This window comes from Teleopsis dalmanni, chromosome 2 (assembly GCF_002237135.1).
Source record: "Teleopsis dalmanni isolate 2A chromosome 2, ASM223713v2, whole genome shotgun sequence".
Lineage (NCBI taxonomy): Eukaryota > Metazoa > Arthropoda > Insecta > Diptera > Diopsidae > Teleopsis > Teleopsis dalmanni.
Window position 1 is genome coordinate 113237278 of NC_051847.1, and position 26227 is coordinate 113263504.

At 31.3% G+C, this 26227-nt stretch overlaps 2 protein-coding genes across 7 annotated transcripts; one reads left to right on the top strand and one right to left on the bottom strand.

Moving 5' to 3' along the window:
- Nucleotides 1–242: 242 nt before the first annotated feature.
- Nucleotides 243–1740, top strand: LOC119686119. Its single transcript, XM_038100591.1, has 3 exons — nucleotides 243–498; nucleotides 565–1321; nucleotides 1378–1740. The coding sequence occupies exons 1-3, from the start codon at nucleotides 353–355 to the stop codon at nucleotides 1564–1566; spliced, it is 1092 nt and encodes a 363-aa protein (XP_037956519.1). The 5' UTR covers nucleotides 243–352; the 3' UTR covers nucleotides 1567–1740.
- On the bottom strand, nucleotides 1734–25344 carry LOC119686118 (protein unc-79 homolog). 6 transcript variants are annotated; one of them, XM_038100590.1, is made up of 32 exons: nucleotides 25255–25344; nucleotides 24895–25003; nucleotides 24708–24827; nucleotides 24158–24319; nucleotides 23919–24089; nucleotides 23713–23802; nucleotides 23468–23653; nucleotides 22702–23394; nucleotides 22556–22644; nucleotides 21942–22494; nucleotides 21098–21369; nucleotides 20938–21039; nucleotides 20721–20865; nucleotides 19961–20017; nucleotides 17310–17389; nucleotides 16689–16751; nucleotides 13228–13336; nucleotides 12947–13164; nucleotides 11692–11840; nucleotides 10891–11624; nucleotides 10757–10834; nucleotides 6664–6931; nucleotides 5970–6606; nucleotides 5811–5909; nucleotides 4469–5743; nucleotides 4226–4404; nucleotides 4005–4159; nucleotides 3226–3938; nucleotides 2985–3163; nucleotides 2440–2923; nucleotides 2263–2382; nucleotides 1734–1993 (listed from the first exon to the last, which is right to left on the bottom strand). In XM_038100590.1, the coding sequence occupies exons 2-32, from the start codon at nucleotides 24947–24949 to the stop codon at nucleotides 1820–1822; spliced, it is 8409 nt and encodes a 2802-aa protein (XP_037956518.1). In that variant the 5' UTR covers nucleotides 24950–25003; nucleotides 25255–25344; the 3' UTR covers nucleotides 1734–1819. The 6 variants fall into 6 exon arrangements, with proteins under 6 accessions (XP_037956518.1, XP_037956516.1, XP_037956517.1 ...); XM_038100588.1 differs by lacking the exon at nucleotides 19961–20017; XM_038100589.1 differs by lacking the exon at nucleotides 16689–16751.
- Between the last annotated feature and the right edge of the window lie 883 nt (nucleotides 25345–26227).

The window sequence follows — 26227 nt, forward strand, 5'->3', positions numbered from 1 at the left end:
GTATTACCATTGGGAAAATATTAAAAGATGTTTTAGAAATTAATTTGAAAACTTTTAACAAAAAATAATAAATAAGTGCAATATATATATAAATAAATATTTACATAAGTGTATTGCAAAAAATGCCTAAGAAATTTTAATTTATTCGAACTCGCACACGGTCGTATTTAATTTCATATGTAGATTCTAATATGTGTGTTTTGGCAGCACTAAATTTGTACAATGAAATGCAACACTGTTGGAAATTTACAAAATTTATGCAATTTGTTTTTTTAGCAAGAATATTTTTTGTTTGCTTTTGTTTAATGAGTGTTCTTCAATAATATTGTTTGCATAAAGTGAATTGGCTAAAATGTCGAATATAGTTACTACTAATACAAGCCTGATTCCCGGGACACTTACAGTTAAGGAAGAAAATCCACTAAAAAACATAAACAATTTGACTGACTTAGAATTAAGAGACACTAAGTCTCGACTAGAAAAGCTATTGGAAAGCAAGTACGTTTTAATATTTTGATGTTGAAAAGTAGAATTTTAATAATTGTTTGCTTTAATTGCTAAAAGAATCAGACTTTCAAAACTACCGGATAAAGGGAATCGTGTACAAACTACATATAAACGTGTTTTGTCGGAGTTGAAGCGGCGTGAAGAAGTTCAGGAAGCGGCTACCATGTTTTCTAAGTTAAATATTGCTAAAATTGGTAAGGCGGCATTAAGTAATCTAGAGTGGAATGGAAATATTTCCGAACTTCAGAATAATACCTTTCAAGTCGTTTTGGATAGTGATGATGAGGAGGAAATTGATCCATTACGTTTACTTGCACAAAAAAAAATGCACCGAATCACAAAGGTTTTACCACCTGAACCTAGTCTAATAACAGAAGAAGATATTCAAGAAATAAAAAAAACTCAACACACAAGTCGACATGATGAAAATGCAAAATCTAATGTAAATAACAATGAATACAATAATGTTTTAATTTATAATCAAATTAAAGAAGAAAATTTACAAAGCAAAATTGAAATAGATCATGTTGAAGAGTCTGCATCTGCTGACTCGTCCAATCTTGAATGGATTGATGAACATGTTAAGTATATAGTAAATAAAGAAAATCAAATTGTCCAACAGCGGGAAAAGTTTAAACCATATAAAACCACAGTCTCCAATGTACATGATCCCGAAAAAGAGCGTATCCGTAAAAAACATCAACATTGGGAAGTAACAGCAGCAACTCCACCATTGATTCAACATAAAGCCGCACAAAAGTTGACTTTGACGGACTCTTGTGAGCTGCAAATTCAAATAATGAAAAGGATAAAGGTAAAAGTCATTTGAAAAGTTTTCGTTTATAGATATAAAGTGTTTTTTAATTACAGGAATCACAGGAGAAATATGCACAAGAACGCTTGGCTGCTAAACTGGAACGTTTGCAAAATATGAAAATAAACATACCAGATGCGGAGGAACTTAAGAAAATGTCATCGTTCACAACATATCGGACTGCAAATAACGTTATTGAAGGCAATCTTGTTTTGTCAGACCATGAATTAAATGAAAATGATTAACAAGCAATTTAAAGTAGGATATGCAGAGTACAAAATTATTAAAAGTTTATATTATAATTTTTAATTAGTAATTGTAGATATTTCTTTTTATTTAACATATAATAGAACATTACATAAGCAACATACGTTTTTATAATAATAAACTAATAATAAAAATAGTTAGAGCTTAGCTCATGGAATCTACATCTATGTTCTAATATTTTAAACTTTTTTATAACATTTGTAAATACACATTTTAAATAGTGCATAAATTTTATATTGAGTAAAATTGGGTTGCAGTGGAAGCCTGCAATTCGATTTGACCCATCTTGAATTGCAAACGTTGTAACCACTTCAGCAGAGCTTCTGAAGCGTTCGTCTGCTGTTCTTCATAATCTGGTGCGTAGTCCCTCACATTTTGGAGACGAACGTGTAGAGTATCTGAAAGCTAACAATCATTTCATCAATATTAATGAAATATATTAACATACATAATTATAAGTATTTATAAATTTTCTTTTATAAAAAAATAATTATCAATTTTAGGGTTTTATAAACTTTTTGGGATACTTTGCCAATGGAGGCTTTCGTTCCCTCCTTTTGTTTATTTATATCACTTTCCTGTTAAGTGAAAGTAGTATGATTAAGCACATTTCTTGACATTTCTTTGTACTGTTACTTTGTACATATTTATGTTTAGAATTTTTAGTTTTTTACCTGTGTTTGTGAGGATAAAACTGGACTCCATAATGGTAACAGTTTTGCTAATACTGTGGAGTTTGTTTCTTTAAGTGCTTCCAATAGACTTAGAAAATGCAAGTTAACCATTTCTGACAACTGCGTAAATAAAATATTAGAACCATTATAATATTTTTCGATATCAAAAATATTCACCTTTGCATTTGAATTTTGGGTGAAATCAGTATTATCCTTTGCAGGTTTAGCATGGGAAACTAATTGCAGTATGCATGGGGTGACTTTTGCCCAAAATTCGAATAGTACTCCCATAGTGCTTCCTTCGGTATTGCTTGTGGTATGTGCAACTTGCTCCAAATAGACTGTCCAAAGTTGACACAAAGTAAAAGCATGAAATAACGAAGACATATGCAACACTGATGTTTTTGATTGCTCTGCAAATCCTGCAAATATAACTTGAATATGGTCGGCAATATGACATGATGCTTCTTGCGGCACGGGTTGAGACATAGGTGCACCATGGTGTTGGTGCTGATAGTGCACTGTTGTTGGTACCGCAGGTATGGTAGGTGCTGAATGTAAGCCCAGTGGCCTTTGTGTAAGTGCCATATGCGTGAGTGAGCCAAGAAGTAGCCATGACAGCAGTCGCATGTGTCCCACACATTCGGTGAACTCCTTAGGTCTGTAAATATTTAAATACATGTTTTGCTGAAATTTATATAATGAAGAAGTATTATTTTAACCCTTGTTGAAGTGATGATGGAGCATTGTATAGCCAAGGAAGATAACGTGCGACAGCTTTATTATCACGAGAGTTACCTCTCGACATTTCCAAAGCAAGATATTGAGCTACAGCACCTTTTAATACACCACCAAGTGTGTCCTCTCCTAACCCATTTTGTGTTTGACCATTTTTAAAATTCTTTGAATAATTACATTTTGTTAGTCGAATTAAGTGTCATATTGATCTACTAGTATATCTACCTTTATTTTGCTCAGAGTATGAAAATCCGCTAGAAAATCAATAACATCATTTATGTATTGTCGCAAACATTCTGCTGCATTTGTAGTTAACACCGGTGAAGTATCTGGAAGTCCCTGTATGCTGCCCGGCGGTAGTGTGCCTCCGGCATCCTGCAGTACAAAACCGATAATCATGAGTAAATTATGATCAGGTATATTAATTTTGAATTTTAAGGCTTGCACAAATTCGAATATAAGTTGCCGACAGAGATACATTTTATCGCGATCCTTGGAAAACGATCGCCCATTCAAGGTGCATAGATCATACAACACGCTATGCTCCAAGATCGTATGTTGCACACAGTATGCCAGTATTTTAGAATATGGATCCAATAATGTTTTTGGTACACAATTTAATCGTAACGACGACACCATCAAGTCTAACATATATTCATGGTGAGTCAGATTTGGCATAATGACTATAACTTGCCGTAATAAAGACTCCATAGCTTGCATAGCCTGAGCCCATACTACTTGACCTATACCACCTTCTACCAATACACAATGCAAATATTCGGCCATATTACGGAAAATTGTAGGTAATTGATCGATGGGCAAAGATTTTTTGGCTTGTAGTGATTCACATACCATATAAATAGGACTAGTCGCGTTTAGTTCCTGAAAGTCTTGTAAAGCTTTAGCTATACTACGCAAGGAGTTGCGACGTATTTTCACTGCAACGAGAAAAACGAATAAATGGTTGTAGGATATTTTGGTTAAAACATTTTTATTAGTATTACTTTTTAGTTGTGTTTGAAATATTTGGACGAATATGCCATTTGGTGCCAACTGATGTAACACGCATCGTATAAATTGCAAAGCGACCGCTTGTGCACTGCAAGCCAATGGTGGTCCATTTTCACCTTGCCAGGCATGAGTGCAGGTCAAGCAGGTTCTATAAATAAAAAAAAGTATAATGCTAATATTATATTTGATGTAATATTAGTAAATATGAATCTACTTTGATATAAGTGTTAAAATTTCTGGTAAAAATGGTGCTGCCATTGCTGGCTCGCGATGTATAAATGTTCCAAGTATAACAATTAATATTCCGATTTCTTCATCTGTATATTCTTCAATGACTGCACCGCAGTCTGTGCAACGCTCACATACTGTATAATCACCTACACGTCTTGTGCTCTATAAGACGTAAGACATTCATTATATTTAAAAAAATGTATTTTTCATGTACAAAGAAATTTACCACTCTATTTGGTTGTTGAGCGGTATCATGTCCATTTCCGTTATCGTTGTCATCTTCAGTATCTTCAAATGGTTCCTCTGGTGGTTGGTATGGTGGTGGGGGCCAAGAACCAGCAAATCGTGATCTTATATCTGGCATGGCATTAGAGTCCATTGTAAATGGTACTAATTTCTGTCTTGGTTTTTTACCAGAATCTGCACGTGTTGCTGATACATTGGTACCGGTACCAAAACCATTGGTTAAATGTGGCTTAAGCTCTTGACTCACAGTTTTCAGTATCGAAGTGTGCAAATCCTGAGTTAGTGCTGTTGTAGCATTTGGTGGTGATTCCAAAGCGACTTGTTTAATCAGACGGCGTGGGGAATTTGTGCGGCTGCTTGGCGTCACATCATCTTTGGTACTCTCTGACACATCTAAGCTATCTTGTTTAAGATGACTTATGTCTGGTAAATTAAGGGCATCTCGTACTCGTTCTACTAACGCAGTCACACTTTCTTGTGTGCCAATGGGTAGTAAACGTTCTTGAGTCGGAATTTCAAGTGTCGTTATACTTTTTGTTCCTGTCATCTTTCCAATACTAGCTTCATCTGTTGGATTGGGCATAACATTCATTTTAGATAGAGGCGAGTCTGGTGACCCATATGCTTTCTCGGAGCGTTTAAGTGTTTTACTTGCGATTTTTTTATGGCTTGTACCTAAACGTGAATCATCTGTGCCAGTAGATGACGAAGTTGATGTACCAGCACTGCATTCAATAATAGTCTTATGGCGTCCAATAGGTTTTTTGGAAATGACTTTTTGATGTTGTTGTTGTTGTTGTTGTTGCACATTGCATGATGTATGTGGAACGCTTTGTTGGCGTTTTTTATCTGTACCTTCCGAACTACTATTAGTTGAACGATTGCCATTGCTAGAGGCAGAATGATTTTCTGAAGGTTTTGTTTGTATGTCTTGTAGGGCGCCTAGTGCTTTTAAATGATTAGAGGCGATAGCAGCGAACATTTTAGATGTGGAGGCTGCAGCATTGTCAGTTGTTTTATTTCGTACAGTTATCGCACGGTGTACATCAACCGGTGGGCTTATTATAGCTGTCTCAGCAGTTTCAGTACCAACGAGAGGTGTAACGATCATACGCACGCCTTCTTGTAGACTGTGTCTTGAGTGTGTAGTTACCACCGTAGTGCTAACAGTTTCAGTAGCAGTGGATTTAATTTTAGTGGTATAAGTATCACCTGTTTTAGTAGTAATCATTGACTTCATTGTTTTTGTAGATTTCTGTTAGAGAAATATAAAATAAAACACAAACAGTTAAGTCAGTTAATGCATATATTTTAATATATACTTCATCGGTATATTCGCTAGTGCGTAGAGTACGGTTTCTTAGCGTTTCCAATTTTGATGGTGCAACTTCTTCAAAATGTATTGTATCATCGAAAGAACCCTAGTGTATAAAGCAAGTGTGTTAAAGAAAACTATATATTTATTAGAACCATAAGCTTACTGGGGCGCTACTGCCATGCAATGTGCTATCCGATAAATCACTTTCTGGTATTGCAACGAGTTCAGATTCAGTTTCATCAGCATCAAGGCTGGAGTCGTTATATTTTCGAAATGCGTGTTGTAGTTTTGGTGTAAAAGCAACATTTTGTCCTTTGCTCTTAGAAGCAGCACTTGTGCCTTCTGATGGGAACATAGGACTTGCCGGTGGACTTTGTTCTTTATCATCGGGATCAGTACCTAATGATGGTTGGCTCACATCACGGGAACGTGCAGTGCCTTGAATATCAAGTATGGTTGTAGTGGGTATACGTCTACACTGATGAAAGTGTCCACGTAAACTATTCATAACCATACGTATAGCAGATATAATATAGGCGCTTTGAGGCGGTTGGGTGTAAGCGTATTTGTAAAGTACCACCAATATAGTAAACATCCAATTACGGCGCGGATAATATTCTAGATTCCAAAGTGAATAGTTAAATACTAAATTTTGATAGCAATCAGCTGCAGAGTTATTGGGATTCGGTGCAAAAAGTATTATTTGCATAATGGAAGGTAGTATTAAACCACCGATTAAGTGATTTTGATCCAATACTTGTGGTAGATTAGCGAGGAATGCATTAAAAACAGCAGAAGCGCTAAACAAGTTATAACAGATATGAGTTTTAATAAAAGCAAAAATGTAGCTGTCTCACCGTAGGGCTTCAGGAGTAGTGTGAAACGTTTTATCTATTTGATTGTGTCCCAACAGCAGGAATAAGTGTTTAAGTACAATATTTTGTGTTTTTGTAACTGGTTTATCCTCGGATGGATACGCTTGGTCGGTACGAGACATAAACTGCATAAGTAGAAATACCAGTAAATGAATGGTTTCTCTATCCGATTCCTCCAGTTCAGTTATTCGACTTAACAAGCCAATGAGATTTTCATCATTAATGCCGCCTAAAGAGTGTATGTGTCCATCTATGATAATTTTAATAAAAAAATATTAATCCCTGGATATTTTTAAATATGTAGAACACAATACGATGGGAACGAGCTATATTATTTTATATATTTTAAATCAAGTTTCCATCGTTATATGCACTTTAATTTTTTATACATTAAACATTCATTTATATTTATACTCGTATAAAAAAATTTATAAGATGGACTAAAAATTTATTTGTAGCAATAAAAAGTTGTTTCATTATAAATTATGAATTAAGTTTTAGAAGTCTAAATTGTTAATCCATTTTATTTTATTTTCGTATTTACAATTATGATTTAAAAAAATTACATATAGATTCCATTAGCACACAATATATACACATATACATTACATGGCAGGCGCACAAATTATATTTTTTACGTTTTTATTTCCAAGAATAATACATACCAGTTTGGAAGGGAACACATATATGAGAATTTTTCAACTTGTTATATATATATGTTATATATATATAAATATATATATAATGAATATTTAAAAACATTTAAAATATGTACAATTATAAAATGAAATGAAGACGAAAGCTGAGAACAGATAAAAAAGATCAGATGTGAATAGATTGAATAATAGATATTCTACAATATTGTGAGAGAACAGAAATCTTCTAATTTTTTTGATGTATAATATAATAAAGTAATTATTAAAACTACGAGTATCAGATAAGTAGTAAAATTTTATATGTTAGGCATATATGCATAATGTAAAATCTATTTAACCCTATGAAATAGAACACGTAGAACCATATAATTTAAACTAAGAAAGGATCAATAATAATTTAGCCATCTACCTAATTATTAAACAAAGAATTTACGCATAGTTAACCAATCCCCAGGAATGGTTGTGATTCAAACCACAATATTTAGACGCACAATTAGTTTTAGTATTAAAAGCAATTCGGATAGAATCTAGAGAATCTATATGCGGTGGATGAATCAAAATGGTTAACAGCAATCTCTATTATTCAAGGTAATTTTAATTGAAATCAGTCTTCATACGTACTATATCACTCGTTAGTATACTATAAAATAGCAATACGTTAAGCTCTAACGTATTCTAATTGTAACGAAGGATAAGGATAATTGAATGTGAAAAGCTACGGTAACTCGAAATAATTTCTAATAATTTTAAAATAGATAAAAATAAAATTAAAAAGTATCAAAATCTAATTTTGGACACAGTTTTTAGCTTTAGAAAAGAAGAAACTGATACATATGCATAAGGTCAGATCTGTAAAATAAGTTTCAAATGATTTTCTTGCGTTGACTGATCACAAATTACAACTCAATCACTATTTTTGATTGATGAACTGCGATTAAGACGTTATTCAAAAGAAGTACGCGGGTCTACTTCAAAGTCTCCCACAATATATAAAATAATTTCAATTTCAATTTCTATATGACTAATTATAAAATTTATTGATCGTTTTTTGACCACTTGTGACATCAATCACTTTAATTAAACCCCCTCGGTTAAAAAGTTATTAAAAAAAAAGTTCTAGGGGCTAAATTCTTAGTTTCCTCTCAAAGTCACTAAAATTTAAATCACAACTTCTGTCACTGTGACCATTCTATTGGTCATCGTTTGACCACTAGAGTTAGAATTAAACCAAACGATATTTAATATATTAGGAATAATTTGTCAATTATGTTTGTGTTGGTACCCGTCCGGAATGTATGTGAGAGTATATTTCTCTTTTTTTCCTAAATAGTCAAAAAATTTCAATTGCTGTTCAATAATGCTCAATTGAAATGACTTATATTATATTTGGAGGAGCAATCTGTAAGTTGTATTAAGTATTAAACTCGAGTTGTATGGTAGTGTATATATGCAACAAAACAGATCCTATATATCTAAAAGTCAATGGGAAAAAATAAAAGAAAACAAATATGAAAATTTTTTTAAAATAGTAATAACAAAAACGGTTGAGTGGTTAATACAGATATTAAGATGTCTTGTAAAATAAGGTGTGTTTATTAGTTGCGCTGCGGAAAAAATACACTCGGGTTCAATACCAAAGTTTAATAAGCCATTCAAGGTGGTTTCGAAATTTTTTCTACGTTGAGTGATAGATCGGAATAACATAACAGTGAAGCGTCAACTAGTGTAGCTCTGATATATGATGTAAGCAGTACCAAAATATGTAGGATTGATGATATGAATGCAAGACTGATTAAATGTGATCTTTCTGTGATTGTGATCGGCCTATTCTTAAGAAAATATGAGAAGTAAAAAATACCTTGAATTTGTGGGTGAAGAATCCATTGCACGTGGAAAGCTATACAGACCCAACAGTATTATCTATAGGAAGTTTTAAAAGAATGGTTGCAACTTGCAACCCTATGTTCCATTCGAGGAAATGAGCACAAAAAGTTACTTTATTACTGTATTCTACAAATTTATTCATAGCTCGTATAGGTAAGATAATATTTCTGTCAATTTAATGTCGAAAATGGTTGTGATTTGGTTTACCACTAAGGTTAAAAAGTTAGGTGGTTTCGCGTATTTATCATTAGTTTCACTTCATTCTTTGTTTTACTTCATCGGTTATTTTAATTGTGGCTTTTCAAACTTGATTAATACTGCTCATATAAACACTTATGTTATAGTAGGCTAAAAATTGCTTGGTCTATGTTAAAGGCATTAAAGATATATGAGCATAGTTCAATGTACAATATACAAATTTTGGCAATCTCCATTGCTCAAAATACATGCTGGTTTCATTAGTTAAAGATACTTAAAGTACCGGAAAATAGAGGAAAAGGTGTAGTACACAGTTTTGGCTACTAACTGAAGTGTAAGAGTCGGTTGTACTAAAAAATATTAGTGAAGTTTAAATAATCAATATTGTCTATATACAATACATATCAAATAGGAAAATTAGTTACATATTGAAAAAAATATTGATAAATTCATTATTTGTTACAGAATACTACAGAATAAAATTAAATTTTCTTGGTAGAAGATTATTTTTAAAATAGTAAAATAAAGTTATAAAATAGATAGAGGCATTACGACGAGATTTCCAAGTAAACAATGCACATTAAATTTATCTATGGAAAAAAAGATACGTTAAAAATAAAAAGTTACATCACTTTGACAACGATAGACAAACATGCTCTACAACCTACCTTGGGTAGTCGTTGCGATAGGTGCAGGCGCAGCGGTTGTGCCACCCCCACAGCCGACATCACAAGTACAATGCATCTGTATTGCTGAAGCTGTAGGACTTGGACTTGGTACAGGAGCACCACTCGGTGGTGGTAGTAGATTTGGAGCAGAAGGATGTCGTTGAAAATGTGAATGATGGAAGTAATGTTGGGGCTGATGTGTCTGTGATTGTGTATGTGTATGTGCATGTGTATGAGTTTTACATGTATGGGAATCAGCTTCTTGCAGAGTTGGCATTGGACTATGTGCTGTCAATTGACTAGGCGCGACACAGTGAACTAAGAACTGATGACTTTGGCTATGGGCTGAGGTTAAAGTTGATGTTGTTGCTACTGGTGTATAACTACTTGAATGAATACAATGATAGGCGTTGGAGGAGGTTGGAATTGTAAAAGGAAAATGTGTAGTAGTTGTAATGGAACTACTGTGTGGTTGCGGGTGATGAATAGGGCAAGGATAATTGGCTGGTGCTATTTGAAAGGATGTGGTAGCATATTGTGCTGATGTATGTGTGGGTAGAGAATGACTAATATGACCGCTTGGTCCCAATGGACGAACATGTTGTGAATATTGTGCTTGATTACTACTAGTTGGAATCGTGTGATTGCCGCTAGACCCTAAAAACTGACCCAATCCAAAGCGTGAAGTTTTCCTTTTAAGTATGGGTGCCGATACCTGACGACTATAAATTTTTTCTTTTTCGAGCACTGTAAATATATTAAATATGTTTAAGAAACGGTTACATTTTAACACACTTACTTACCAAATTTAGAGTCCTGTCTAGGAACCATACTAGCCGGTGCTGACATGGTACGTTTATAGGGCCATTTTGTGCCGAAAGAAGCACTAAGTGTTTTTGCCATACTACCACTAGTATCCGATTGGCTAAGTGCTTCACGAGCTTTTAATATTTTTGATGATAACGCTTCACTGCCATTTTCTGAGTTGCGTAGGTCTCGTAGATATGAAATGTCACCACATTTCTCCAAATTGATTTGTGCTTCTACGAAAAGTGTATCAAAGCGATTTAAAAAGAATTCCCAGCTAAGTACTTTGCGATCTGACAGTGAATTATGCAAATGGTAAACCGATTGTAGGACAACAGGGCGATCTACTATAAATAAATCAAATTGTGATTCTAAACAAAATAATAACGACCGTATTGCTGTATCGTGTATGGTTCCAATGTAAAGGGTAGCTCTCTGCGCTACATAAACATTGATGTCATCCATACTTGCTATTAGGTGACAGAAAGCAGTAGCTAATGCGGTTTGTAGTCCCACTTCGGTACGTAATGGTGTTGAGTCCATAAAACGAGTTATAACGGTAACTCGTTCTACAGCGGTAAAACGTATACGCCAATCAGTATCATGGAAAGCTTCTTGCACTACACGCCAAAACACATCTGAACCCAAAGGCAGAGTAATGCAGTGTAATAAAAGGGGAACACAAGCTTGACAGATATGTGAATGTTCAGCATTGCTAAGCTCCCATAAACTGTAAACATTCATAAAGTTAAGTTGATCAAATTCATTTTGTTAACATTATTTATGGTTTGACTCACTTTTTAATTAACAAATTTTCTTGACACCAAATAAAAAAACCGCGATGTTCGCGAGCAGCTTTTGCTAATGCATCGCCGTGCAGTGCCATGACATTGAGACATTGTAGAACGTAGTAAAGAATTTCGGGCTTTTTTATGGTCGGAATTTCCTTCAAATAATAAAAATTTAGAAAACACTAAACAAGTGAAATCTATTAAGTTTTTATTAAGTGTAAAGAGGTAGAGGTGGTGTACTTATTTTAGAGTTTTAAATCAAGAAACAAATAAGTATTCGCCCAAGTGGCGAAGTAAGCTGACTAATCATCTCTCTCTTTCTCTTTTTTGTTGAGAACTGGTGAATGGTTCACCGATATGAATGGATTTGCAATTAAAGTGCCTAAAAGTAGACTACAGAAATACATCTTTTATGCTCGAATGTCTATTGAATTATTTAAAAGATGTTTCTTATAGTAGGTACCGTTTATTAAAAAATAATACAGATCGTCCTCTTAATTCCTTTTATTAACACCTCAAACTTGAACAAGATGACCTTCCACAAATGTGTTCATATATTGTTAGCAAAAGCACCACGTGGGTCATTGTAGTCTCAAGCATAGTTACTCAGTATTCATAGATTATAAAAATGTTTTTAATTTGGTAAAAAAATCCGACTTTCAAAGAAATTATATGTGTAACAAAACAAATTGAGTGAAGTCATTCAACCCTCGCAGAAATTAAGCCAGAAAGCCTGCTTTCATATGGACTGCATTTTTTGAGCTGAAGTAAGCGTATCGTGTCCTGTTACTACATATTAGTGTATTGAGTCGGTAATTAAGTAGCTATAAACTGTAACTGATAAAGATGATTTGAAGAAACTAAATGCCTAATAGTTTACCAAGTTCAAACGAGGAGAATGTAAATGATAAGATTAAAACTAATCTAATTGTCGTTAAAAGAGCCTGATATCGATTATTAAACATATAAGCACCAAAAGACAGTGACTATTGATAAACTAAGTTAGGTAGGAATTGAGATCTAAGAAAACTGAAATTATAAGTTATTTGGCACAAAGCAGATAACATAAAGAAAAAATGTATATAACAAAACTATTAAATTGTGTGATGAATTAGGATGAATAGCATACGATAGGAACAAGTAGAGAGATCTAATAGAAATCTGAACTTCTGTATGAACAACTAAAAAATTAATAGTACATACTACAGATTAATTAATTAAAAATGTTTTAAACATATTTCTGTTAATCTAACAAACTTACCGTTAGTAATTGATGTATATACTGTAGAGTTTGAGGTAACTGATCTAGGGTAAATTTAAATTTACCTACTGAGGTATGCCAAAAATCTTCACCATCTTCTTCATCTTCATCTTCATCAGAAAGACTACCATTATCACCACCTCCAGCTCCGGTACTTCCATTACCTCCGCCATTCTCTCCAAGTACAGAAGCTTTAGTTACACTAACATTGGCGCTGCCTAATTAATAAAGAAACTATTGCGACAAAGAATTTTAAAAACGTTAGAATATCCAATACTTACCAACGTCTGCGTCGGATAAAGTTATAGAACGTGCTATTGCCCTATCCGTTGGTATAATAGAAGCCAGATCTAATTGCTCAGATACTGTTTCAACAGTGGCGGTCATTATCTAATTTGATTTAATCAGATAATAAAATATTTTACACGTTTCAATTTAGGCACATACATATATTTTTCTACATATATGTAGATATATCATTATATACACACAGAATAATACATTTGGGTAACTTTATATGTATTATATATAATATTATTACGAGCGAATACATAATATACATATACGAATATAAATTTGTTGGTGCACGAAGATGACATTAACACACAAAAAACATATTAATATTTTATTGAAATGAATTGTATTAAATTAATATTTGCATATAGATTATGAGTATAAAAAAGTATCTAAAAATTATTATACTCAGTGATTTTTTAATTAATTTTAATTTTGTGATTATCTTGTGCTGTACAATAAACATTTTGTAGTTGAAACATGCACACATTTAATAAATAATAAAAAATATTTTATACTAAAAAATTATATAAATAAAATAATTGAAAATATATTTACATAATATTTTGGTTATTTAGTAATGTTTACAATATATATATATATATTTTATTAATTTTTTTTTTACATTTCAGTTTGATTCCTTGTTTATATTCACACACATACAAGATACTTTGAGACAATATAGTAAGAAATGAAATAAATTTTTTGGTAAATAAAAAATGAAACAAAAAATGTTTTTTTCTAAGTTTTATAAAGATTTTGAATAAAACAAGGAGATTTAATATTTTCTGGAGATACTGATTTCAATACAGATCACAACGAATTTCAGTTTTAGCACAATACTTGCAATTGTCAAAAACATTCAGTAATAAATCTTAAAAGTTAAGTTTAAAGAATTAAAAAAAAATAGTTATGTCAATATATACAAGTCCCGTAGAAATAATAGGTTAATAGGTTTCTTATTCATTTCAAAGTGAACTAATTATATGAAAAACTTTAAGTGCCCAGAGCGGACGGATATACGTGCCGAAGCCATACATCAACATTAATAATAAACTCCCATCATCACTGTGATTGCAGTTTCGCAGTAACTCAAGAGGGCATGCCAAACAGAACTCGTGGCCTTCAAGCGGGCTTCAATAACATCAGAAACACATGAATTGATAATATAGAATTACAAGTATTCAAGCAAAATATTCTATCTAGATCTGCGGACCTCAGGCATATTGTCGGTCATTTTGAGCTCTCACTGAGATCCTCTTATTTTGAAAGCTTCAATGACTATTAAATGCTAGACATTACGGTGGTCTTATAGATCTTAATTATACGAACATTTTTAAACAATTCTATAAGTTAATACACTAGGAGGTTATCCTTACACATTTATAATTTATGTCTTACGATTATGTTACGATAAGAATGAATAGCATATAATTTCTCTCTATGTAACTCGATATCATATAGGTATAACAGTTTCAATTGTATAAGAACATAAACTTTCTTAATAATCTTAGTATGGTACACTTCATAACCATACTTTGAAAAATTTTTTAAGAATGGTTAAAATGTTGTCCTGCAGTAGAAAGTATTAAAAGCTTGAAGATTCTTGAGCCTTGTCGATCCTGTGTGTGATCGAATTTTACAAAAGGAATTGTGATTAATTTAAAAATTTTATACTTACGCGATTAGTAGAAGTGAATGAGTTTTTTAATCGTATCTTCAAAAGTCAAGAACATACTTAACATTTATAGTGGTTGCACAAATATTGTCTAATTCGATTTGGACTAAGGCTAGCAATGAATATTCAGGTCCCTAACTAAAGTATGAAATTTTAAAATCACTGAAAACATTATTAAAAAGCACGTCAAGTAAATATAAAACTCGCATAATTTGTATTCAAAAACCAACCAGACTTGAATTAACTGGATATGTGGATGACTGTAATTAATCTTTTAGTTGCGAAAAATCTATCGAAAATATTAATATATTAATCGAATGGTCTGCAAATTTTACACCACAAATTTAGACATGCCCTGAATTTAGCTGAGCACAAACATAATTTAATTTAGTGAGTAAAAGGTGAGTAGTGAGTAATGGAAAAATAAAATAATGAAATATTTATTTCTTTTCAATTCATTAGTTAAGCTATGCTTTAGTCTCACAAAAGACCCTAGGCTGAGTTTTAAAAAACAACTTAAAAAACTGAGTTTTTAAAGGGTTCATATAAAATGTCTCTTTCCTCTTAAGGAGGGGTTTGCTTAACATTAGCCTGCTCAAAAAAAAGTTTCAACAAATTTTTGAAAAATTTCTCTATTTGGCGGGGAATACGCGGAATTTGAGTAAGAATGTCCAAGGCACAAATGTTTATCTATCTACTCAATTTTTGATTTAATTTTACTAACTTTAAATTTAGTACTTTTTGAATTGTTATTGCCAGCGACCTAGATGTTTACACATATTATACCAAATACCATTGGTAAACTCTATAATCAAAAAAGAGCATAAAGAATTAATTCAGTTATATATATTATGTATAATCGTTGCCACTCTTGTCAGTTCTTAGACAGATTCTTTACATTCCTTCTTAATAAATTTAAAAATGAAGTAATCAAAATATATGATAACAAATTCATCACTGTTAGGATAATTTTCGAGAAGATAATTGGGCTTACTTACTAATTAATATCACAGAAGTAAGCACCCTGATAACATCAAACGAATATTGTAATTTACACGATATTTGAAATATATTTTATCATAATAAGAGCGAAATTAGTAAAGAGGAATGCAAAATGTTTTGTGGATTGCCATGTGAAGGAATGTCTTTATATAGGAATTGAGAGAGTAATGGGTACATTAGGGGCATGGAGTTTAACCCCATATTGTACTGTGATTTCGCTATCGAATCAAAACTTATTCCAACTTAATAAAAATTGATAATGGAGAAATCGGAATGAAAAATGAAATGGTCACCATCAGTTCCATTTTATATGCCTAGCTTAGGGATTGTGCATTATTGCAGAGATAATAGATATGTGTTCAGTCAAAAGAGGGTAGATCACCTTAGTAATTCTTTGATATGTTCAGTCTTCATTAAGATTCAGCAATAAAGAAATGTATTGAAAATTAAAACAATTCTCCTATAAAAGATTTAAATCTACAACTAAGTTGATTATCTATATAACAAATAGTTGATAAAAACGTAAAGTATAAAATGTGCAACTAAAGATACAAATTCATAACTTATAACAATAGACGCTGTACATTAAGATATATACACTTAACATATACAATACTCGTATCAAATAAAATGGTTTAGATTTTAACACCAAATATTCTTCTCATGAAACAGAAAAGCAATTGAATCGAAAGAAATTAAAAAATATATATAAAAAATTTTATGATTTTACTAAAAGAATACATTTTCGAATTTGAATGCACAAAGTACCTCGTCTGTGGCGTGAACTTTTCTCAATTCAATACTATCAATTGAATGCCCATTATCGTTACTCTATAAAAATAAATAGACCAAGAAAAACCAATAAAAAAGATATACGAATTTTGAGAAATCAAGATAGATTTGTTCGACATCGCTGCGAAAAGGCTGTGTGAATTTATTGTAAATTGAAATTATAAGGAAAAAATAAAAATGTAGTAAAAACCAAACAATAATAATAGACGCGATTTTTTATTTGTAATGTAACTATTATTAATAAAATGCAAAATATTTTTCAATACCAATTTTTTTTATTTTTTTATTTAGTAGCTGCAAACGCAAAAAGTGTTTATAATATTTAAACTTAACCTCACTTTTATCTGCAACCTTGAAGTATTTTTTTATTTAATTTATCTAGAAGAACTTAAATATTTAAACTTAAGAAAAATGTGGAAATGAATAAATTAACAAATAATTAAAGTATTAAATTGACTTAACTTTGTATTTGTGTAGGAAATTCGAATTAACGCAAACGATTTAAATTGTAAATTGTATTTAAATTTTTTTAATAATATAATATAATATAATATATTATATTTAATTTATACATATGACTCGATATGGTATACATACGGAACAAACATGTGGCATGTGAACCAATACTCCACCAACGGAATGTGGCTCAGGTTGAGGAACCGCAACTGGCATAGGACCTAATAGTTCAGGCACATTTATAATTGAAAAATATATAAAAATAAGTTTATTAAAAATCTTTTATTAAAATATTTAAAAATTTTAATGAATTAACTTGTAACGAAATTGATTTAATATTTTTATAATTGTTTAGGCGCAATAAGGAAGGTTATAAAAATTTAACAAAAGAAAACATTCTCCAAAGCACCATGCATTGAATTGAAAGTGTGTATATTTCATCTAAATTGATTTTTAAATTTAAATTTATTTTTTTAATATTCATGCATTTAACTGGTGTTCCTTGTTAATGTATGTTTCAAGTGTTCGATAGTACATTATATATAGTATCGTATAGTATAGTATAGTGTATAGTTTATTTAGTAAAAAAATGTAAGTGTAATAATTTAATAGATCTCTAGAGAGATCTAGTTTTATTAAACTCTTTTCCTTGAAACTTATTTGTTGAACAACTTATAGAGTGAACAACTTAAATGCAATTCCATATGTTCTAGACACTGTTTTTTAACTGAACAAAAAAGACGGGAGAATTTGGTTAGACAAAAACAGTAAGTGACTAGTCGGTGTGAATAAATCCATGGTCAATCACCCGGGTGATGAAATAAACTCCTCTGATGTTAAGATTGCAGCATATAAAAGAATTTTGAAAACAGTGTATCAACCAACGACAATGTAATAAATATTGACTTCAAGAGAAGTTTTAAAATGGCGCTTTCCGATTACGAAATTTCCTAAAACGCTTTTTTAAGGTTCAAAATATGTATATGCAAGAAGCATGGGTCTTCTCAACCTGTTCTTATATATGGGTATTTGATCATATTACCTATATATAAGAACTAGAATATAAGAAACAAGATTTATTATTTAGTAAAGTTGTACCTACATTTAGGTATTCATACTTTTCTTTTCTACTTTAAAATTTCTGTATCTTATAGTATCTATATTGTTGTATGATTATATTAAGTATAATTTTGTATTATTATGTTGAACTACTGTTGTGAAATATGGTTCCCATAATGACACTACTCATTACCACTAATAGCTCAGATCTATATTCTGTAAACACGTTCAATAAAAAATAAAATTTGGAGTTTTGTGTAATTTATATAGGCTATTTTACTAGATAAAGTTTCCATTTTCATTTCATTGTTGTCAATCAATAAATTATTTTTATCGATATTATTTTTAGTGATAAGTTATTACATAATGATATGTAAGTATTACATATCATATATTAAGCTTTATATCTATTACATATTATATGTTTTTAAGAACATGGTTTTGCACAGACATTTGGTGCAAGAGCTATATCGATATCTGGCAGAATCCATAAAAATACAACACTGATAGTTATAATCCACATTGTTCATGTAATAAATGTAAAATAATTCTATATAATTTAAATATATAATTAAGTTCCATATAAATAACAACAATTTATTTTGTTGATCTGATTAAAAGTTATTATTATGATATAGGATGTCCTCATGACAGCATCATACAAATTTTGATAGGTACAAACTGGGATAAGATCATTTCTTGTGTTCAATTTAATATTATTAAACAGATCCAATACGATATAATAATAAATTTCATTAAGCCATGTTTTTATAACATGGTATAGTTTTTAAGCATATTGTGTTTTGAAATAAAGCACTAAATGGGAACACCAATAAAAATATTGCATACATATATATAGCTGGGTAATTTCAAGATAATATTTTGTAAAATTTCTTCCCCCCTTTTTGGCACAATTCTCTAACTGTTTTACAATAGCAGTGAGCTACAAAAAAATTGGTGAAAAAATACTTCTCCGCACTCGAAACAATCCAGGCTACACCGCTGCACGAGGCGCTAATTAAATTTGGAAGTTTAATAGAAATATTCTTTTGCGTCTCAATAAAGTGGTCTGTTTAATTAACGTCTATATTGGCTATATCGGACTAATGTTCGAGGTGAAAAAACGAGACAAAACATGATTATCTTATGCCGTGTGCTGGAGAACAGTTACTATATACATCATTAAGTTTTGACCATTAACTACGAAAATATAAATATAGTCTTTAATATTTCAAGCATATTTGTAAATATTAGTTGGTGAAGTTTTTAAACTTATGGACATCCATTGTTCGGAAAAAACTGTGGCGGGGCTTCTGTGTTTGTGGTTTGTGTAGTGTTATTTAGAGTTTTAACAAAATTGCACATTAAAAATGAAATGCGTGTCTAAAATGTGTTTCAATGGAAGTCTAAAGAAAATTCCTCTGGTACAATCCTAAAATTAACATACGGCACTAATCAAGCGTTAAATTAATTATTAAAATATATTGTAAATGTAACAAAAAAAAAATATTATATAGAATATCAACAAAAAATATGCATTTTTAGATCAATTTAAGTATATATATCAGTGTAGCTTATGCGCCATAATATTTATGGTAAAAGCAAATGTATATGCCGGTGTTTTTAAGTAATTGTTTTTAATTAATTAAATTAATTTTTTATCAATTAAGTAAACAATTTAATAAAATAGAAATACGAATTACAAATACGAATTTTGCTTTAAGGTGCTTCACCTGCCATAATAATTATTTTTCCATCGTCTGTAAAGAATTGATCTAGCTTTAAGATTTCTTGTTTTTTAATTTTTGTAATTTTAAAGTTAAAAAAATAATTTTAGATTTTAAATATTAGATTTTGTTAAAGTTAAAGTTAAAGTTTAAGTTTAAGTGACAGATTATATATTTTAAATATTTAATTTTAATGAGTTTTATAGCATGTGAATTTGTTATATATGTATACACGCGTTTGAGAATGAAAAGAGATAGAAACAGATAGAAAGGGTTTGTGAAAAAAGATAAATATTATTGAAAAAGTTCAAGTGTTTTAATTTTATTAGTATAAATAATATTTGTAATAAAAAGTGTGTAGGAGATTGAGCAAATATAATATATATTTCACAGATAGCAGATTGAAGTATACGAGTATATGCATTATCGATCAATTTAAGTTGCTAAGTACGTAAACCATTGCATATCACTTAACTGCATTAAAGTGCAAGTTGGTAAATTAATATTGTTAGAATGATAATTGATAGACAGGATTGACCACTTAAGATTGGATTACTTTTTATTTAAAATTGTTAGTTTTGAGAAACTTTATTTAAATAATGGTTGCGAATGCGTCATTTTATTACACAGTCTACTGACTACTCGAGCGTGGAGTTTAAAGGATTTTAATAACATTTCACATAGGGTGTTTAGTTCTTTAGGGTAAACCGTATTAAATAAATATTCAAAACATTTAATAAAATGTAAAGTATAAAATATGTCCCACCTGCAAATCCGCCTAATGGACCTAAGGGTATTGGCAGAGGTGCCATCGATAGAGAAACATCACGGTCACGCGACTTTTCTTTATCACTTTCTGGTGGACTTTTGCGAGAAGATTTTTCTTCTTCAATTAAATCTTCAATTGGAATCTATAAACAGTTATATAATTAAACCTTTTTATAAAGACATATATTTTATTGAATAAGTTTCTCATAACATACATCTGGTGGTCGCACTGGATTAAGTGGAGCCATAAATTGCACCAACTTTGTCGATAATTGATGCCACATAATAGAAGCTTCGCAATATGCACATTCAGCTACCTGTAAGATCGAGTGTTTTGTTTCTTTGTTGTAATCAGTGGCACATACCCATTTTTACCTTCAAGGAACAGACGTGACTACTAAGACCAACACGCGCTGCTGTAACCATGCATTTAATCAAACGTGAAACGTTTTCGCAGACAGTAGTATGTATTCCCATGTGCTGTTCAATATCTTGCAGTTCCATTTGTTTTAAAAGTATATCTAACATAAGTATGCAGCAAGTGAGGTTATGTTCGGCATCAGTAGAAAATTCGGTATGTCTGTTAGTTGGAGCTTCATCGTCTGAAATTGCCGATGTATTACCAGAATCGTCCTCTACTACGGGTGCTAAATATCAGAAATAATAGTTTACTATTACTATTATATAGATAATAGGAAAATATACATATATTATTTGAAATGAAACTTAATTAAAAAAATTAAATCAACATTATTATTATTAATAATTATACTCAAACCATACTTATACAAAAACATTCTTAAATTCTCAAAAGGTTTCATTACGGGTCATTTTGGCCCGTAAAATATCACCTACATAAACTACGATTATTTGCTAATTCTGAATGCAGATTATACCATGAAGATGATGAGACAACTATGCATATTTACTGTGATTGTCTAGCTTTAACAAAGGCACAGTCTTGTTTCATGTGGAATTTCTGTCACGAGTACATATTAGGTGCTCTTCTCCACATATAGTTTTGGACTTTCTTAACAAACCTTTAGAGAGCTTTGTGTAGTTAAAAGTGAATTTAGTATAATAGGACTATTTTGGCCACAGTACCGGCTGTTGGGCATATAATAACAATAATATTCTTAATACTTTTTTTTGTTCATTCTATAAATTTACAATTAAAAATAATTTATTATATGAGAAGGAGCAAATTATTATGACTTACAAATTGAAGAGCGACGTGGTGGATTTGTCATATCAGCTTTACTTTCTTTTGATGGCGTCTTTGGGCCTTGCTTCTGACTCTCTTTTTCACGCATCAATTCATGTTGCACACCAAATTTCATAATGCGAACACCATCACCGAACATAGCAAATAGTTGTACTAAAGGAATTAATATTTCTAGCTTAGTTAAAATTTGTAACCAATGTAATGCTTGTTGTTGAACTTTTGCGGTTGTTTTTTCAAAACGTATGGCTACGAAATTGTACATGGTTTTCGCGTCAAAACCTAATGGAGACATTTCCGGATCTAATATTTTACTTAAAACAATTTTTAATTCATTTAGTTCCTTTTCAGCAACGTCATTAGTTATTGCCTCCATCCAATGAGGCATAACGTAATCCCAAATTTCCGAAGTAATAACTTCGTAGGGCACAAGACATATCAGACGTTGTAGTCCTTCCTTGAGGTGACTAGTACGTGAGGCTAAAGTCTCCCAATGACCGCCAACTCGTGCATACTCTGGTGGATGAGGTAGCAAGCATGATATAAAAACCTGCAATATAGATTTATATATTTAAAAATTGTACAAACTTTTTAACTAAAATTTAATTTACATTGTAGTGAATACGACAAATTTCCTTCAACCAGTTGCAAACATGTTCCACTTTAAGTTTTTCAATTGTGCTCTCAATTTGTCCTGCAGCTATTAAAATCATATTTTATGTAGAAACGTATATATGTATATGTCACTATTTATTACCATCGTAAGAATATGCAGTTACGTGGAACCAGTGGAACAGCATGCTAAGTATGCGACCTAGAATTTCTACAGGTGTGTCTGGGGTTGGCGTACAGCGGCCTACTAGTAACCAAATACCATATCGACCCAACATTTGTCGCTCATCAAGTGAAATCGTATCTGGTATACCATTGTGGCCATTTTTTTTAGAATCAGAACTTTCCTTTCCCGGTTCAAAATTCAATGGTTTTGTTTCGCGCAACAAGCTAACTACTGATTCCACCATGTGCATTTGCATTTCAGCATCCATTTGCCAAGCAGGTGGTAAACTGCGATGTACCACATGATCACCTCCACGGCGTGCATTATGACGATTGCTATGACACTGTGCACAATATCGTATCGGATGGTTACCATTATAACTGGCACACTCCGTTGAGAAACAAATCGAAAATGCCGATTTTTCGGTTGATCGACAATTTTTATTTTCACACACCATTGAGACTTGTTGCATGGGATGTAGTATATCACCGAATTCAAGATTAGCATGCTCGCGATGTATTTCATTGGCACACTCAATGCATAGATAAAGTGGTGGAGGACAATCGGGTGCATATGTAATGCTTATGCTGTGGTCGAAACAAACTTTTGCTGCTTCCGCATTGCCTGCATTTGGACATTGTTCACGCTGGCAAACGAAAGGCACCATATCATCTGTGGAGATGAAAGAATAATAATATATTTAAAATATAGTGAAACCCATCCTTAATTCTATCCTATAACTTACTGGTTAGTTTGGAAAGTAATACTTTGCGATCAAATAAATTGGCGTCAAATGCAGGCCAATAATAAAAAAGTAATTTTGCTGCAGAAAAACGAGACACTGCAGTTCCGTATGCCACCACACATAGTATATCCTTGACAACATTGTGTTTTAAAGTCATCAAGCATTCAAGTAATTGACAGTGATGTGCTAGGAAAGATTTAAAATAATTTAACAAAAAATTTCAGTTTACGGATTTATAATCTTACCAGGATTACTTGAATATTGTAGAACCATCATTATTACGGAGGAGACAGATTGGCATGCCTGGCATTCCTGTTCATCGGCGCTGCGTCGTGCTTAAATTTTATTAATTTAATTTTTTTTGAAAAATTTGTCAAACAAGATACATACATACTTTCAAAGCGATTTTGCTTATTTAGTACTTATAATTTAGATAAAAGTATTAACTTACTTATTGTAAATGGTAATACATAATAACATAGCGCATTAACAATTTCTTGATGTAAAGCTGGTGGTAGTACAGAAATAGTAGAGCTTACTAAATAGGGTAAATTATCAATTAAATCCTTGTCAAGGAATGGTAGTATACAGCATAGACACTGTAGCAAGGCTTTTCCAAAAACTAAACACATTTAAGTAAAACTAATGAGCTTTTTATTCTTTCATATGAAGGAAATTGAACTCAATTACCAATTTGTCCATATTGTATACAAGGTGCGACATCAATGAGCATAGTTAATGCATTATATAGGTTGCCATATTCTAGATTTGGATAGGCTGACATACGTGTAGGGTCTTCCATTGGATTCCGTATAAGTTCATGTGGAGAAGTGCGTACATCTTTAAGGACAGCTAAAAAGATAGATATGGTGACTATAGTTACAATTTTCAGAATTTGAGAAATGCGAAAAATTAAAGAGTTTATATTATTATAAGATATATGATGTATAATTTTTAATAGTACACATTGATTTTATTTTACTTTGAAAACAAAGTAAAAATATTTATTAATATAAATATATATACATATTTTAAATTTATTTAAATAGTATGCAAATTTTTCTTTTTAATTTCAAGAGACATTTTAATATATATAAAATAATAATTATAATATAATTACATTTATTATAATGTTTATTACATTATAATGAAATATAAGCCTCAACTAAAGTAATGACAAAATACATGAGTTCAATTAGTTTTGATCATTATTATATATAATTTTATATAGAAAACTTACTTAATAGAGTTTGAGAAAAGTATTTGATATTATTAGCAATATCTACGCCAGAGGGCGCTGGTAAAACATTGTGCAATAGGCGTACATGGTATTCATGGAGGCATCTCAGTTTAGCCTGAACTGTACGAATAGATGAAATTTACATTAAAATATTTACTATTGATTCTTATCATTTATATATACTTACAGGCAGCAGCACGAGTGCCCATATTGATGAGTTGCACCTTGAAACTACCAGTCATTATATCAGACAATTCCTTTGCATTGCCAAAACTGCTGCCAAAGGTCTTAGCATTCTTATAAGCGATAAAAACATAAATAAAAAATGATAGTCAATCAAAACTATTACATTAATAATTATTCATATTGTTAAATAAATTCTTAAAAGTACAAATTTTATAATTTCGTAATGCTTTTGCTTAAATATAGGAATGTTGAAGCCTCAAATCCTTTTGATAGTTTTAGCGATATATAACACATATTCAATGTTAGTTTTATTGTAATTTTTATCTTCATATATAAAAATAGAATACTAAACTATTTTTACCTCGAAATTTGTTAATTTTTTCAATATATTTGCAATTTTTTATAAATTTTCTTAACGCACAACTCCGCACAGAAAATGTATCTAACCGAATTTGTGAAAAAGTCTGAAAATTTTTCCATGTGTGTATCTATGAAATTCTGTATAAGGAATTTGCACAGCTGCGTATAGGGTCCACAGTTGAAATATACGTAGCTTTTTTAAAGATATCACATGTACACATGTTGAAAAGTATTTTTTACGTATTTGTATTATAATAATATATACTTGTGTCTCTATTCTTTGATGTAATAATCTCTTTTTATTTAATAAAAAGAAAATACAGGGAAGGAAAACGATTTCATATCAAAAATATATAATTTTTTTGTGGGTGGTTTCTGCTAGTTGTACAATAACTGATAATTCAACAGTCGATATGTGATACTGAGTCGGTACATTTCCCGTCAAAATAAATAGTAAGTCTTGCTATCAGCTGTGTCAAGGACTTGCGCAAAAGTCATCAACATTGTGGTATCTACCGGCAGGCAGCTCGGCTTTTTGCATGTAAACATTAGTGAACAACAAGTGTTTGTTTATGTTTGGAACTAGATAACTAGATGTTTAGATAAATATTTATACCCATGCACAATTATTATCAGCTGCTCTGTTTACTAAATAAATTTGCAGCTGTTGCTTATTCTTTTATCTACAGGTGCTTTTATCTACACGCATTTTATCTACACGGTATAGATGTTAATTGTAGTATTACATGAATGGTTATTGTTAATAAGTAATACATATATATAGTTCGTATTTTTGATACTCGTACAACTTATATTTTCTACAATAGCTAAAGCATTAAAGTTTATATAATTGACTTAGTTGCAGTGGCGGAGCTAGACCAACTCTGCACGTCGGCGACATCAGAATTGCGAGGCCCCCTTTATAACCCAGTTGTAAAAGTAAATAAGTTACATTCACTAATGCGACAAAGTAT

Excerpts from the sequence above, each read along its gene's own strand:
- LOC119686118 (XM_038100584.1), bottom strand. The coding sequence starts at position 24,949 with ATGACTGGTAGTTTCAAGGTGCAACTCATCAATATGGGCACTCGTGCT. Across the intron at positions 20,866-20,937 it reads ATCCAGTGCGACCACCAGAT|ATTCCAATTGAAGATTTAAT; the intron begins GTATGTTATGAG and ends AACTGTTTATAG. Across the intron at positions 3,939-4,004 it reads ATTTCAAACACAACTAAAAA|TGAAAATACGTCGCAACTCC; the intron begins GTAATACTAATA and ends TTCTCGTTGCAG.
- LOC119686119 (XM_038100591.1), top strand. The coding sequence starts at position 353 with ATGTCGAATATAGTTACTACTAATACAAGCCTGATTCCCGGGACACTT. Across the intron at positions 499-564 it reads GAAAAGCTATTGGAAAGCAA|AATCAGACTTTCAAAACTAC; the intron begins GTACGTTTTAAT and ends AATTGCTAAAAG. Across the intron at positions 1,322-1,377 it reads AAATAATGAAAAGGATAAAG|GAATCACAGGAGAAATATGC; the intron begins GTAAAAGTCATT and ends TTTTAATTACAG.